The sequence below is a fragment of the Cricetulus griseus genome, chromosome 2, assembly GCF_003668045.3.
Source record: "Cricetulus griseus strain 17A/GY chromosome 2, alternate assembly CriGri-PICRH-1.0, whole genome shotgun sequence".
NCBI lineage: Eukaryota > Metazoa > Chordata > Mammalia > Rodentia > Cricetidae > Cricetulus > Cricetulus griseus.
The window spans coordinates 396796026-396812286 of NC_048595.1; the positions used below are offsets into that span (position 1 = coordinate 396796026).

The 16261-nt window shown below is 45.8% G+C and overlaps 1 protein-coding gene across 1 annotated transcript; it reads left to right on the forward strand.

Annotated features, from left to right (window-relative positions):
- Positions 1–3063: 3063 nt before the first annotated feature.
- On the forward strand, positions 3064–11329 carry Mettl7a (methyltransferase like 7A). Its single transcript, XM_027396575.2, has 2 exons — positions 3064–3622; positions 10091–11329. The coding sequence occupies exons 1-2, from the start codon at positions 3125–3127 to the stop codon at positions 10325–10327; spliced, it is 735 nt and encodes a 244-aa protein (XP_027252376.1). The 5' UTR covers positions 3064–3124; the 3' UTR covers positions 10328–11329.
- The last annotated feature ends 4932 nt before the right edge of the window (positions 11330–16261 follow it).

Sequence of the window (16261 nt, forward strand, 5' to 3'; positions counted from 1 at the left end):
AAGTATGTCACTATGGGTGGGCTGACGGGGATGTCCTTCTGTATATTGGCTCATGACTAAAACACGGACTGACCAGTAGCCAGGTAGGAAGTATAGGTGGGGCTACCAGGTGAGAATTTTGGGGAGGGAAGGCAGAGAGGAGCTGCCAGAGAGATGCCATGTAGCTGCTGAAGGTGTAACAGGGTCCAGGCATTCTCCGGTAAAATAAGACCAAGTAGAAATACATAGATTAGTAGTTATGTGTTAACAATTAAGAGAGAGCTAGCCAGTAAGAAGCATGAGCCATCGGCCAAACGGTTTATAATTAATATAAATCCGTGTGTTTATTTGGGGCTAAACGGCAGTGGGACCAGGAGGGAAAAAAACTGTCTACAGTGGGCCCCGAGGTTCACTTCAAGGGTCTGTCTTCATGCTTGCAATTTCAGATGGGAGTTCTTAGCCATTCCTGCCACTATGATTTTTATGATATTTTGTTTGTGTTCTGACAAAGTTTGCTTGGAGTCAGAGGGTTGAAGCCAGCCACTAGCTGACCATAGAGGTGTGGAGGACTGTAGAGAGAGGACAGAAGTGGTAAGGCAGGGCTGAGACAGGGTTTCAGTCTTTTTGGTCAGAGGAACCAGAGAGGCAGGAAGAGACTGTGGCTGCCCCCCTACTTTTGATTTTTCGGGTTTTTAACCCTGATATCTGACTCCTGATTTTTATTGATAAGATTAATGAGATTTAGGCTTCACCATGACACCTTCAATCTCACCAGGCTGTCATTCAGTCATCATGGACTCTACCCCTTTGGAACTGTAAGCCAATTAAATGCTCTAAGTTGTTTTGGTCATGGTGTTTTATCACAGCAACAGGAAACAGTTTTGGTGTGTGTTGGTGTGCTCAAAAGCAAACACACACATACAATGGTAGAAACAGGGTCTCACTGTGTATCCTTGGCTGGCATAGAACTATGTAGAACAGACTGTCCTCGAACTCAAGATCCACCTGCCTCGACCTCTCCTGAGATTAAAGACGTGTGCCACCAGGCCCAGCCTCATAATAGCTTAATTTTCATAGCTCCAAACTGGAAATAATTCAATCATATACCAACAAGTGATGAGATAAACAAATGTAGGGTATGACAAATAATGAAACAATAAATTGGCCCCTGAATCCATCAGCTGCTTTAAAAAAACAAAACAAAAACAAAAAAACAAAAAACAAAAAACACATGGCTGGCTCAGTTCGAAAAAGCACTAGCCAAGCACCCAGTGCCCTGGTGTACACCCTTAATTCCAGCACTCCTACAGTGACTAGAGGCAAAGACAGAATTGTCTAGAAGTCAGCGGGCCAGCTGGCCTGGGGTGTTGCGCACAGCTGTGGAAACAAGAGACCCTTCCTCAGCAAGGTAGAAGTGGATTCCACTGCTGAAACTTGTCCTTCTACCTGGGTGCTTCGCATGTGCACACACAATTAAAAAAAAAAAAAAGCTAGGCAGTGATGGTGCCTTTAATCCTAGCACTTGTGGGGTAGAATTAGGCAGATCTCTGAGTTCTGAGCCAGCTTGGTCTACAGAGTAAATTTCAGAACAGGCAGAGCTACACAGAGAAACCCTGTCCTGAAAAACCAAATTAATAAATTTAAAATTAAATTAAACTGCATATGCTCCAGCACACACATATTGAATAGTTGTTATATTTTTGTTTTGTTGTTTTATTTTTGGTTTTGAGACAGATCTCTCTACTCTATGGTCTGGGGTTGGGGGTAGGTTGAGGCAGGTTCCTAGGTCACTGTATACTTGACTGAGTACTTGCCTGGCATGCATGAGGCCCTGGACTCAGTCCTTAGTGCCACCCACATCCACCACCAAATAAAAGAAAGACCAGAAAGAACACAGCTCAGCCAGTCCCTGCCACTCTTATGCTTTAGGGGGTGAGTTTTCTCCTCTGGATGCTGCGGCTATGCCTCACTCTGCTTCATCCGGAAACCTGTGGAGTAATGTTCTTGATCTGATTTGCAGAAGTGTGTGTGTTATTTATTAGTTTTGCAATTCTTCTAGTTTGTGTCTATGATGCTATTGCCATTCACATATCAGAAGCTCCATGCTTCACTTAGAATTGCTTCAACAGTTCACTTAATTTCATGAAGACCTGTAAGAGTGCACATAAGAAATGGAAGCAAACAATTAAGTAGCAAATTATCTTCTTGTAAGCTTATGACTCAGCAAATAATTCAAGAAGTCCATGCAGCCTGGGCTTTGTGACTGAGGCCTGTGATCTCCACACTTAAAAAGGCTGAAACAGGATCAAGACTTCAAAGCCAGCTTGGGCTAAGGAGACCCTGCCTTTGTCAAAACAAAAACAAAAACAAAACACAAACAAAAAACCCTCAAATAACCAGATAGGTGCTTACAGCTATTTTATAAAACCCACCGGCTCCAAATGTGAATCCTCTGAGCACTAGTTTACTCTGCATTGGCTGTTATATAATAACCGAGTATAACAAAGGTGAAGACTGACAATTGCACTCTAAATGATAGGCGGGTCTAAGAGTGATTTAGTAGAGATTCCTCTGATTAATTATTAACTTATGATAGCCTCCCTTTAGAAGAGAACTTGGGAAATTGTTGACTGAGACTAGGCGAGGTTCCCTTTCACTTCCTTTATTTAAAAAAAAAAAAAAAAGGACGTGTGCCGAGTGTAGTGGGGAGAGAGAAAGGGAGACTAAATTCGGATACAGGGGTCTCAGCAGCTACATATCCCCGGGTGCTCTTCTCAGTAAAGACTTGGGTGGGTAGCCGGGTGGGTGGGGTGCAAGGACACACACTGCTCACAACCTCAGCAGGAAACTTGCTGCAGCCTTGAGATCCAAGGAAGGTCAGGCAGGACCAGATCGGAATTAAGGCTGCAATCTTCCGAGGGAGATGCTGTGGACAGCCCTAGGCCAATACGCACCCAGCTGTGCCAACTTCTGCCTGAGTTCTCGGTAGGGTGGGGTAGGGAGATCGAGGTTTTGTTTTGTTTTGGGGCTAGGCGGCTCCTCCTCCTTCCCTGATTGGTTCTGGAGTTTGGCCCGGAGCCTGCGCCCTGCTTCTCAAGGGGACTGTTCCTGGCCGAGGCCCTTTCTCCTCCACTGGGCCACCACGATGACGCTCGCTATCCTGGTCCTCCGATTGATCGTGGGCATCCTGGCATTTCCCATGTATCTGCTCAACCTTTTAGGAGTGTGGAACTGGATATGCAAAATGTGGTTTCCCTACTTCCTGTCGCGGTTCACGGTGATGTACAACGAGCAGATGGCGAGCAAAAAGAAGGAGCTCTTTAGCAACCTTCAGGAGTTTGCGGGCCCCTCGGGGAAGCTGTCACTGCTGGAGGTGGGCTGTGGCACCGGGGCCAACTTCAAGTTCTATCCCCCCGGGTGCAGGGTGACCTGTGTCGACCCCAACCCCAACTTCGAGAAGTTCTTGTACAAGAGCGTCTCAGAGAACCGGCAGCTGCAGTTCGAGCGCTTCGTGGTGGCGGCCGGCGAGAACATGCACCAAGTGGCCGATGGCTCTGTGGACGTGGTGGTCTGCACCCTGGTGCTGTGTTCAGTGAAGAACCAGGAGAAGATTCTGCGCGAGGTGTGTCGAGTTCTGAGGCCGGTGAGTGACAGATGAGGACTGGCTCATAGCAGCTCTCACGAGCAAGGGTGGTCCTGTCAATTTCAGGAGGATTCTAAACTAAAAGGCAAAAACTATCAAGGAAAGTTTCTTTTTCTTTTTCTTTTCTTTCTTTCTTTTTTTTTTTTTTAAGAAAATAGTGGCAGAGAATTACATAGGTAAGGGCTGACAAATCAGAATTTATAAATTTCTAAACTGCTGCAGAGGCAACAGCCAGCAGACTGCTCAGATGTCAAATCTGGTAACAGTAGCTCCTAGGAGAAGCTGAAGGCTTCATGCCCTTGAATTAAAAAACACTACAAGTGCCAGCACTGGGGAAAATAGAGGTAGGCTGATCTCTATGAGTTCGAGGCCAGCCAGGGCTACGCAAGGTCATTAAAAGAACATTTGCATTAGTGGAAACTGGAAAAAACCTGTCTGTGGAGGGGAGATTGTCACATAGTCAGGAACTTTGTAGCTATTAAAAAGTTCAAGAGCTGGGTGTGGTGGTACACACACATAAACCCAGCCATGGTCAGTGTGTCAGAGGCTTAGGGGGAAGGAAGGCAAGCCCCGATGTGCAGCAAGCTCAAAGCCAGTCTGAATTATATAGTAAAACTATAAAAAACAAAACGGAACAACAACAACAGTAGTGAAAACAATTAAACCAAACAGAAGACAAAAAAAAAAAAAAACCCAAAAAACAAAAAACCCAAGCCTCCAAAAAGAGTGATCTATGCTGAGTAGGAAAGAGAAGAGTGCCCAAGAAATACAATATGTTCATGCAAAAGATAGAATGACCAGTAATGCCTATTACCTCCAAGAAATGGGACTGGGTGAGGGCAAAAGCAATGGTTGATTCTTTGTGCCTTTCTAAAAGTCCAAAGAAATTCCTTATACTTGTGATTATCAGGTTAAGTGGGTTTATTTAGAGCAAAGCTGAACATGAAGGGAGGTGGTCCTAACTCATTCAATTGGCAACACGTAGGGATGTTCCGTGAGCCCGTGTAGTCCTCCTAAGGGCAATATTGCTGGCTGAATAAAACCTAAGGATGAAGCCGGGCATTGGTGGTGCACGACTTTAATCCCAGTACTCGGGAGGCAGAGGCAGGCGGATCTCTGAGTTCAAGGCCAGCCTGGTCTCCAGAACGAGTGCCAGGATAGGCTCCAAAGCTACACAGAGAAACCCTGTCTCAAAAAAACAAAACACAAAACAAAACAAAAAACCTAAGGATGAAAAGCTGCCCCGGGTGTCAGTTCAGTCCCTGGAGCGCCTCCTGTAGGCCCCTGCTCTCCTTCACAGCTGCTGTGTTCCTATCGTCTCTGTGGCGCAAGGACAGGTGGATATAGAACCAGCAGGTACTTATGATCCTTGCTTTGGAAAAGACATTAAGAAATGCACCCAAGACCCAAGTTACACAGCAATGGGTTTAACTTTTTTTTTTTTTTTTTTTTTTTGAAACCATGTCTCATTCTCAGTAAATAGTGGTAGGCTGGTCTGAAACTCTGTAAGTAGACCAGGCTGGCCTCGAACTCACAGAGATCTGCCTACCTCTGCCTCCCAAGTACTGGTTTTTTGTTTGCTTGGTTTTTTTTTTTTTTTTTTTTTTTCCCCAAACAAGTTTTCTCTGTATAACACCTCTTGCTGTCCTGGAACTTGCTCTGTAGACCAGGCTAGCCTTAAACTCACAGAGATCCGCTTGCCTCTGCCTGCCAAGTACTGAGATTAAAGGTGTGAGCCACTACTGCCTGTCCCAAGTACTGGGTTAAAGACGTGTGCCACTACACTCCGCCCACGTCTAGCTCTTCAGTGAGAATATTGCTGCTTGTCATATCAGGACATCATCATTCCTACCCCTTTGCTGTCCTTAGACACTGAGGGTCTCTTCCTTGGCTCACTTTCCCCAACAGTCTGTGTCCCCAGTGTTTTCAGCTGTGTGCCTGCACAGATTAACACCCATCCAGAGATTGCTCAGCCCTGCCATGCCTTGCCACACCATGCCCCGTCCTGCCCCGCCCCACTCCTGGATTATTCACAGGCATACCCAAACCAACTGGTCTCTCTGCTTTTCCCGCCCATCTCCTGCCCTAGCTTGAGGAAATAACATGTTTTTGTTTTTCATTTTTATTAGGAAATTTGGTTTTCTATTCCTAAACATATGTTTTACTTGAACTTATCTGTATAATTTGGGGTAACTATATCCCTAAACTCTGAATTCCCCGTAACTCCACCTTTGGGTAGCCAGAACCAGAATAGCTTGAGAAGGAGGCCGACAAAAAAAAGGGGGGGGCAGGTTTCTTTCTTTTCTAGGAAACGCACGGAGGCTGCCTAATAATGTGCACCTACACGGGCTGCAGATGAAAATCAAAGTGTACGTCCTCCTAAGGGCAATATCACCATTGCTGGCTGAGTAAAACCTAAGGATGAAATGCTGCCCCGGATGTCATTTGCATTAGGAATGAAATCACACAATCTTAACAACTCAGTTCAGCCTCTGGAGCACCTCCTATAGGTCCCTGCTCTCCTTCACAGCTGCTGTGCTCCCAGAAGCTGCAACCAGTGCCTGGGAACATGTTGGTAGTGGATTAAAAGGTTTTTTAAAGGATAAGAGTAGAAGGGAGGTGTGGTAGAACACACCTGTAATGTCAGCTCTAGGGAGGTGGAGGCAGGAGGACCAGCTAGATCCATGGTGAGTTTGCTATGTAGTGAGTTCTAGACCAATCTGGGTGATCTGTGACTGTTTCAGAAGTCAAGGAGCAACAACAGAAAAAACAGCGGAGTGGGGGGGGGGGCAGTGAACTAGCTCAGCCAGTAAAGGTACCTGCAGTCAAGTCTGCTGCCCTGAGATCCACGTGGTGGGAGGAGAGAACACACATGTGTGTGCGTGTACACACACACACACACACACACACACACACACACACACACGTTTTCACTCAGACTAAATTAACGTAATGAATATTTTAAACAGAAAGAGGGACTGTAGTTAATTCAGTCATGAAGGATTCATACAACAAACATAAGAGCTGGGGTCAGAACCCTGAAACAACCAAACCCAACAACTACAAAGCAAAGTTGTGTAGAAGTAACAACAAATATAAAAGTAACAGAAACCTGGCATGTTTTATTTAGCAGACTTTTCCCCCACCCCCAAGACAGGGTTTCTCTGCAACAGTCCTGGCTGTCCTGGAACTCACTCTGTAGACCAGGCTGGCCTTGAACTCACAGAGATCCACCTGCCTCTGCCTCCCAAGTGCTGTATTTAAAGGCGTGCACCACCACCACCACTCAGCAGATAGCAGATAAGGTCTTTTTGTATGAGTGTTCATGTCTATGTGAATGCTCGTGTGTAGGACTTTGTGTAGTGAGTGGTCAGAGGACAACTTCTGGTATGTCACTTTTTAGGGGCAGTCCTTGCTTTTGAGACAGAATCTTACTGGCTGGAACTCAACAAATAGCTAGGCTGAATGGCCAGTGGGCCTCAGAGATCTGCCCGTCTCTGACTCCTCCGTTCTGGAATTAGTGTGTGGGTGTGTGAATGTGTGTGCACACATATGTGTAGTGATGTATTATTTATGATTTATTAAAGCTTGACTGAGGGTTCAGAAAGCAGAGTCAGCCACAAGCCATAGAAGTCAGACACACACCTTTAATCCCAGCAGCGAGAAGCTAGGAGGTGGTGGTACACACCGTTAATCCTAGGACTCAGGATTAAGAAATGGATCTCTGTTGGGTCCAAGGCCACCCAGATCCACACAAGAGTGAATCAGTCTAAAAGAGAATTACAGCTCACACCTTAATCCCAACATTAGGGAAGTGTGTAAGACAGGAGTAAGTATTCAGGGAGGCATTCCTTCTCCAGCCACACTGAGGAGAGGCAGCAGTTTGAGACTTGAAGAACTCGTGCGTGGATCAGTCCTTTCAGCCTGAGCTAGAGGTGAGAACTAGTTGCTAGCTGCTTTGCTTTTCTGAACTTCAGCTTGAAGTTTGAAACTTGAACCCCAATATCAGTCTCTGGGTCTTTTATTTATTTGTGTTACATACGTGTGTGGACAACAGTCTTTAAACTTGGAGTCTTTCTCCAAAAGGAGAGTGAGAGAGAGAGAGAGAGAGAGAGAGAGAGAGAGAGAGAGAGAGAAGAGAGAGAGAGAGAGGGGAGTGAGAGAGGGGGGGGGAGAGGGAGAGGGACGGAGAGGGAGTAGAGGGACGGAGAGGGGGGAGAGAGGGATGGAGAGGGGGGAGAGAGGGGGAGAGGGGGAGAGGGGGAGAGGTAGGAGAGAACAAGAGTCTATAGAAGCCAACCCGTCAGCCTGGTCTACAGAGTGAGTTCCAGGACAGCTAGTGCTACATAGAGAAACCCTGTCTCCAAAAACCAAAAACTGAAACAAAACAAAAAACACTCACGTGTAATGTTCTTAGTAGATATAAAATCTTTTACTAGAAAGCTTGTATCATTTGGGTTCCTTTTAAGTCTGTCTGTTGATATCCACTCTTGTTTTGCTCATGGAAATAACTGCTTGTTTTCCCTTAATGATCAGTTGTTTTATTACAATATGATTATATTATCTGGGTGCCCCATCACTCACACCTGTAGTCCCAGGGCCTGCAGAGACAGGAGATCAAGGTCAGCCGGTACACAGAGTATCTTATAGGCCCATGGCACTGGGATTCTTCCTGTGCCCAGCGCCAGGACTGAGGAGTGGGAAGAAATGGGAAGCAGGAGTCTCCTGGCAGCAATAGAAACCCTAACGAAGACAGGCACTTCCACAGCCTTACTAGTTCTAGTGTAAACATGATCCAATTTTTCTACAAGGCAATTTGAAAACACCTTCTACCATGGTGTTTTAAAAGGCACCCACCACTGACTCAGCCCCACTTTTTAACAATATATCTGTTTGGCAATTATTAAAGGTGCTCTCAAACTTGGATGTTAATGCTTGTTACAGGGAAAACTGGGAGAAGCCTAACAGATACAAAGTAAAATAAAGGTTATGAACAATGTGTGGTCCATACTTAATTTTAGGAAAAATTGCCAATTTACATGTAGTAGGATAGTGGCTGGTTTTCTCTTTCCCTTTTTTCTGTTTATTTTAAAGCTATTTATAAATCTGTGCATGCCTGAGTCATATGCATCATATATGTGCAGGTCCCATAGAGGCCAGAGAACATTGGATCCCCAGAACTGGACTTACGGGTGGTTATGAACCACCTCATGTGGGTACAGGAACTGAACCTGGGTCCCCTGCAAGAACAGCAAGCTCTCTCAACCTCCGAGTCATATCTCCAATCCTTTTTTGTTTTTAAGACAGGGTCTCATGTAGCCCAAATTGGCCTCAAACTCACTATGTTGCTGAAAATGACTTTGAACTTTTTTCCTGTGTATCCCTGGGTGTCCTGGAACTCATGCTGTAACCAGGCTGGCCTCAAACTCACAGAGATCCACCTGCCTCTGCCTCCTGAGCGCTGGGATTACAGGTGTTCGCCACTGCTGTCCAGCAACTTCTAACTTCTTATCTTCCTGCTGCCACCTCCCAAGGGCTGGAATTATAGATACATGCTACCATGATTTGTCTCTAAAACATTCATTTTCTACACTTTCTAAAATAAACATTGTTGCTGAGAAAGTTCTGGAGTCACATACAGAGGTTTAGAATTCCTTTCTGACACTTATAAACTGTTACCTTGGACTACTCAGTTCCCTCTTCGGTTAAAAACAGTGATGTGCCAGGCATGATGGCATATTTCCTTTAACCCTGGCAGTCAGGAGGCAGAAGCAAGTGGATCTCTGAGACTTTAAGGCCAGTCTGGGCTATAGCAATTGAAGGCCAGTGAAGTTGCATAGTAAGGCCCTGTCTCAAAAAAATAAAATAAAAACAGTGGCAGTAATAAAACTTAATAACATTGGTTATGTTGCCTGACAGTGTCTATGTAGCCACACTGGCCCTAAACTAACTATAGTAAACGAGGCTGGCCTCAAACTTGCAGCAGTCCCCCTGCCCCAGCTTCCTGAGTGTTGGGCAATTATAGGTTTGTTCTGCTACAAAGAACCCTGTTGAGAGAATGAGCGTGGTCAGAGTAGACCATGCTAAGCACTTTCCATTTCTGTGATGATGAATTCTCTATGATCACATAGAATGTATGTCTATTGCTTAGATTGGGCAGCTCAGTTTGAAAAGCTGTTTGAAGACAGGGTCCCACTGTGACTGGGCCTGTCACTTCAGATCACCCTGCCTTAGCCTCTCTGGTGTGGCGATTTCAGGCATGGGCTATTATGCCCAACTAACATTGTACAAAATGTGACCAAAATTCAAACTCCATTACCTAAATCATGCCGTGCTCCAGTCTAGCTTATCAGTGTCTTCTCAAAGTTGGCCACAGGCCACTGAAATTTGAAGCTTCACACGTCTTGTAGAGCTGTTTTCCCAAAACCAGTGTCTTTAAAATGTGTGTTTGTGTGTTTTCTTTCTCAGGGAGGGGCTTTTTACTTTATGGAGCATGTGGCGGATGAGCGGTCCACCTGGAACTACTTCTGGCAACAGGTTCTGGATCCTGCCTGGTACCTTCTGTTTGATGGATGCAATCTAACGAGAGAGAGCTGGAAGACCTTGGAACAGGCTGGCTTCTCAAAGCTGAAGCTTCAGCATATCCAGGCTCCACTGTCCTGGACTTTGGTGCGGCCCCACATCTATGGATACGCTGTGAAATAGTGGGAGGTGTCAGGAGACTTGGACTGCTCCAACGGTTCAAGGCTTCAGTTTTAGATGTAAAATTCTAACTGGGAGAGGTGAAGTCCAATTCATCCTCACAGGCTTCTGTTTAACCGTTTTCTGTATTATTTCCCACCAAATCAGAACAGCTTTGAACTCCCCTTCAAAGGGACCAATGGTCTTTGATTAGCCATTGATAATGAACCAGGGGGAAACTAATAGCTTGCAAGCCGAATAAATAAATACCAGCTAAGTGAAAATCCAGTGTCTGACCAACACAGTAAATCCCCCCCCCAAATGAAATCTGAACCTCCTTGCTGCTTTTGAGTCTCTGGTCTGGCTTCCACTGCGCTGGTGTCTCTGGCCAGCAGCTGTCTTTTGGTTCAGGGTTCCACCAACTCCTGCTGCCCTGCACTCAGTTTTTACAAGCGCACCTGATATACCATTGTCACCACAGAACTGCACACGACAGTTGGGATTCTTGGGTTAGTTTCTTATCTAACATGTACTTTGCTAAACACAATAGACTCTAGGCTGTGAATGGGCCCACTGTGGTTAGGGAAAACTGGTACACTATGTGGGAGACTCTGAAAGCAATCTGTAAGTGCAGTCAGCAAGGCCTGGGGGCAGATTCCACTGGTCCTGAGCCAGGTGTGGTGGTGCACGCCTGTAATCCCAGCAGTAGGGAAGCAGAGGCAATAGGACTTCTGAGCTCTAGGACAGCCTAGTCTACAGAGTAAGTTCTAGGCTACAGAGAAAATCTTGAGAGAGAGAGAGAAAGAGAGAGAGAAGCAATTCCACTGGTCTTGAAAGAAAACCATGGACATCGTGTACCTACTGAGAGTGTGTCTAGGTGGGCCCATTGAAGGGTTTAAGCTACAGTTTTGTATGTATCTAAACAAATGCATATTTTCTGAGATGATTTTGCAAAGTCCTATTTTGAATATCAAACCAAAAATACATATTCATTTAAGGAATGGAAATAAAAAGTTTCTACACTTGCTGGCTTGGCTTCATTTTGTCTTACTGACTCTAAGGAAACATCCCCTTAGACAATTATGGGGATGCATTTGAACACACAGGTGTGTATTTCTGCAGCCAGGCATGATGTACAACATACAAGGGATGGTCTTTGATGCTGTGACTGAAGGGGGAGGGGCTTGCTTATTCTGGCTTACAGTTTGAAAGCATGCAGTCCTTCTAGGAGGGGAGGTATCCTGGCAGGAGCATGGACAGCTTGTCACATTATCTATCTCACAGTCAGGAACCTGCGAATCGACAGAACTGGGACCAGACCATAAAAATCCAAGGACTCATTTCCTTCAGCCACTAAAGATTCCAGTCTTCCAAAGCAGCCCCACTGACTAGGGAGTAAATGCTCAGGCCTACAAGCCTAAGGAGACATTTAGCATCCAAACAACCACACAGCTTGTAGATTTTAGCCATTTTGGAAGAATCAGTGGGGTGTGGGTGTGTGGTTATGACTTTTTTTTTTTTTTTTTTGGTTGTGGTACCATGTTAGGGATTGACCCCAGGGCATGCCAGGCAAGGCTATACCACTGACCTAGACTCCTGTCCTAGTAGAATTTTGGGGGTTTTGTTTTGATATAGGGTCTCACTATGGATCATTGGCTGCCTGCCTCTGCCTCCCGAGTGCTGTTCAAAGCTGTGTGACACCACAGCCATCTAGAATTGAGTTTTGAAAGATTTGAGTCCAAGGATCCTGCTGGTGAATGCAGAGCAGAAAGAAGGCGGCTCATGGCTTGGCCTCTTGAACACAAAGTCAGTACTGGGGGGGCTAGGATGTCTCCCTCTTTAGCTCTGGAAGATGGGCTACCTTCTCTCCTAAAGTCAGCTCTTCCTTTACCCACACATTTTATTACCAGGTTACGCTGGTCTGATGGCTGAGAGGCTCGCAGAGGCACAGGTGTACTTCACAAAATGTACTCATCATGTCAGAAGGTGTCTTAGGGTTTCTATTGCTGTGAAGAGACACCATGACCACAGCAATTCTCATAAAGAAAACATTTCATTGGGGAGGCTGCCTACAGTTTCAGAGGTTCATTCCGTTATCATCATGGTGGGGAGCATGGCAGCGTGCGGGCAGATGTGGTGCTGGAGAAGTAGCCAAGAGTCCTACGTCTTGCAGGCAACAGAAAATGATCTGAGACACTGAGCAGCACACTCAGCATAGGAAACCTCAGAGCCTGCTCTCAGTGACACACTTCCTCCAACAAGGCCATGCCGACTCGAGCAAAGCCGCACCTCCTAATAGTGCCACTCCTTATGAGATGATGGGGGCAATAACTTTCAAACTACTACAGAAGGTAATGGTCCAGTACAGAGGACTAGCTAAATCCTTGTCTGAAGGGCATGGCACACAGCCTCACTTCTGCTATAGAGCGATTAGGCTGGAGAAATAAATACTTCAGTTTACTACAGTTGCCACCTGCTACGGAGGTTTCAGAAGCCCCAAGCCCCCAAACTGCATAATCTGACACCCGTGTTGGCATATTACAGATTTCCTCCTCAGCTGAAGAAATATTTAAAACTACTCTAAATAGGGCCAGAGAGATGACTCAGCAGTTTAGAGCACTTGCTGAACTTGAAGGGGACCAGGATGTGAGTCCCAGCACCCACATGGGGTGGCTCACAACCACATGTAACTCCAGTTGCAAGGCTCTGATGCCCTTTTCTGGCTTCCATGGGCACCTGCTTCTAGTCTGCTCCCTCACAGTCCCATGGCTAACATGTGACTGCATCCATGCCTGAGGCTTTACAAGGATGTTGGAAATGAAAACTCAGCTCCCCACTCTTGTACACTCAGCCATCTCCAGCCCAGGTCTGAATTTCTTTATGTAGGCTCCTTCCATTTCAAGTAAAGCCTGAATTATACTTTTCTATGTTACCTCAGTTTAATTCTCAGTATCCTCTGGGATGGTAGGAAGATAAAGGGAGTATTTTTCAACCCCTATAATGTTATTTGTTGACTTTGATCTTGAGCAAGCTACTTTTTTATTTTTATTTTTTTGAGACAGGGGTTCCCAATGTAGCTTTGGCTGTCCTGAAACTCAATTTGTAGACCAGGCTCGTCTCAAACTCAGAGATCCCTCTGCCCCTGAATCTTTGTTTCCTTCCCCGTTAGTAAATGGGGTTATCATCTACCTAAAGGGCTGTGATAAGAAACAATGGAATGCCAGGTGTGGTGGTGTACACATTTAATCCCAGAATTTGGGAAGCAGATCTGAGTTTGAGGCCAACCTAGACTACATAGTGAATTTTCCTTTCTCAAAACAAAAAACACAGAATGAAGTAATATATTTGATGCATGCTGAGGTCTTGTTTGAGACAGTCTCACCATGTAGCACAGGATGGAACTCTTAATCTTGCTGCAACTGAAGGGACCAGCTCCCCATTTCAGCAGCCATAACAGCCAAACATGTACTTGTCTGACCTTGTCTAGGTCACTAGGAGGTCAGATGCCTGCGTTGTGGCAAGGAACCAATCAGAAGTTAGCTGGTGGTGCTATGCTTTATGGCTCTGAGTGTGCTTTATGGACAAGTGCACAGCAGAAACGTACAGAGCATAGCAACCACCCTGGGAGGGCCTATGGGCCATAACAACCAGTTGACCAATCAACACAGGGCAAGTCCTCCAAGCCTGGAGGCACACCAATCCTGAGCCTGTGCGTACCCCTAGACTCCCCTTACACCGCCCTATAAGATCTCTATGCAGTAGCTTCGAAGCGTCTTTCCTAGCCATCCGCCGTGGTGGATGGATGAAAGACCCGAGCTAACATGGGGTTAGCTCGTTAAACAACTACAATAAAGCCTCTTGCTGTTTGCATCAAGTTTCTGCCTCTACATGGTGTTTGGGGTGGCCGTGGTCCTGGGCTGAGATCCTGGGGGCCTGAGCCTCCGGGGGTCTTTCACAACCATCTGAGTGTAGGGATCACAGGTATGCCTCACCATGCCCAGTGCTCATGCACACACATGTACACCCTCATGCATGCATGCACGCACACACACCCCTCGTTATTTTTTCTTGTGGTACTGAGGGTTGAACTCTAGGCCTAGTGAATAAGACACTCATGAGTGAGCTATACCCCTAGCTTATTTCTTATTTAACTGATGCTTAATATTGAGTACCTACTGTGTGTTCTACTCTTGAGGGAGGGAGCAGTTGTCTCTCTAGCCATCTCTAAGACAATACATAGATATCAGGAAATGCTTTCCTGTCGACCCAGGGCATCTTTGAGATGAATTCCAAAGGATGGATGGAGAATATTTCATGCATGGGTCACTTGGGCTACAGGTAAATGAAAGGAAGAAATTCATGTTCAAGAAAGTGAAGGCAAACCAGGCAAGATGTCTGAGTGGGCAGAGGTGCTTGCTGTCAAGCCTGGCAACAGAGTCAGTCCCCAGAATCCATAGCAGAAGGAGAGCCAACTCCCAAAAGTTGCCCTCTGACCTCTACACAGCAGGTGCCTGCCCACATGCAGATAAATAAGGAAGCCTGAGGTCATCAAGTCATAGTGGCACCGCCTCAATCCCGGGCACTCAGGGGGCAGATGTAACATGGGCAGCCAAGGCTACATAATGAGACTCTGTCTCAAAACAAAACAGGCAAGCAGGGCAAGGTGCCAGAGCCTAAAGGAAGGGCAGGTTTTGTGTTCACAGCCATTTCCACAGATCTCTTGAGAGTGGTAGGGCTATGAGCCCCAGAAGTATTTTGAACTATCATCCCCCACTCCCACTCCTGCAAACATTCAAATGTCTTATACTTATTCCCAGGTTCTGATGCTCTGTGTCCCCTTAGTTGAAAGGGAAGCAAACATTACATAATTGTTCCTTTTGTACTCTTGGCCCCAGAGCCAGCCCTTCCTCTTAGTGTGGCTTTGAAAAGCACAGTACTTAGCTGAAATTAAACTCCTATTTGTCAGTTAAAGCAACTGACATGCAATGAATCGTGGAACACTAATATCAACAAAAGCAAGAGAGAGAGAGCTAGTCACTTAATTTCAACATTTAAAACCCAACCCGGACTGCATAAGAGAATCATAGGAATTCCCTAATGAGCTGTGGAGCCACTGGCTCCTCCCTGTACCAGAGAACAGGCAGAGGTCATGGTGACCAAGGGCCAAGGACCAAGACAGGTCACTGCACCCAATTCTTCAGTTTAAAAATAATAACAGTGACTAAGCAAAATAGTATTTTTCTTCTAAAGAAAAACATTTGAGAGACTGGAGAATTATACTGGGATGTGTGCATAAACTCCAAAAATTACTAGTCAAAATGTATCATTTCTAAAAGTAAAACAAACAACAACAAAACCTAGGCAGGTATGGTGGCACAGTCCTAACATGTTACAACTCAGGAGGCTGAAGAAGAACGATGGTTAGTCTGAGGCTAGCTCAGGCTACAGTGGACATTTAAAGCTAGGCTGGGCTGTAGAGCAAGACCCTGCCTAAAAAACAAACAAAAACCCCATGAGCCTGTCAAATGCATGGCACTCATATCCATGCCCTGTGTGGACAGACCCTTCATCCCATGCCTGTAACAGCTCACAATACAGATTTCCAGGCTCGGTGGCATGCCTATAATCTCAGCAGTGCTCTGGAAGCTGAGGCAGAACAATGGCAACTTTGAGGCTAGCCCGGGCTGCATATCAATACTCTCCCTGCCTGAGAAACTAAAAGTCCCTTTCTTTATACTACACAGTGACTTTAACAATTTCATGATTCTCTGACTTGAAGGCAGGCTTATTTATCTGTTCCACTGGTCCCTTTGGTTGCAAACCACCACCTATGTCATCCCTGGTCTGTACCCCCACTACAACACCTTCGGCTCTTCAGTGACCCTGGACGACAGGAGCAGCAGAGCTTTTTGGTCCAGATGAGGGCAACTGCCTCTGGTGGCAGACTATATCTTGGAG

Excerpts from the sequence above, each read along its gene's own strand:
- Mettl7a (XM_027396575.2), top strand. The coding sequence starts at position 3,125 with ATGACGCTCGCTATCCTGGTCCTCCGATTGATCGTGGGCATCCTGGCA. Across the intron at positions 3,623-10,090 it reads TGTGTCGAGTTCTGAGGCCG|GGAGGGGCTTTTTACTTTAT; the intron begins GTGAGTGACAGA and ends TTTCTTTCTCAG.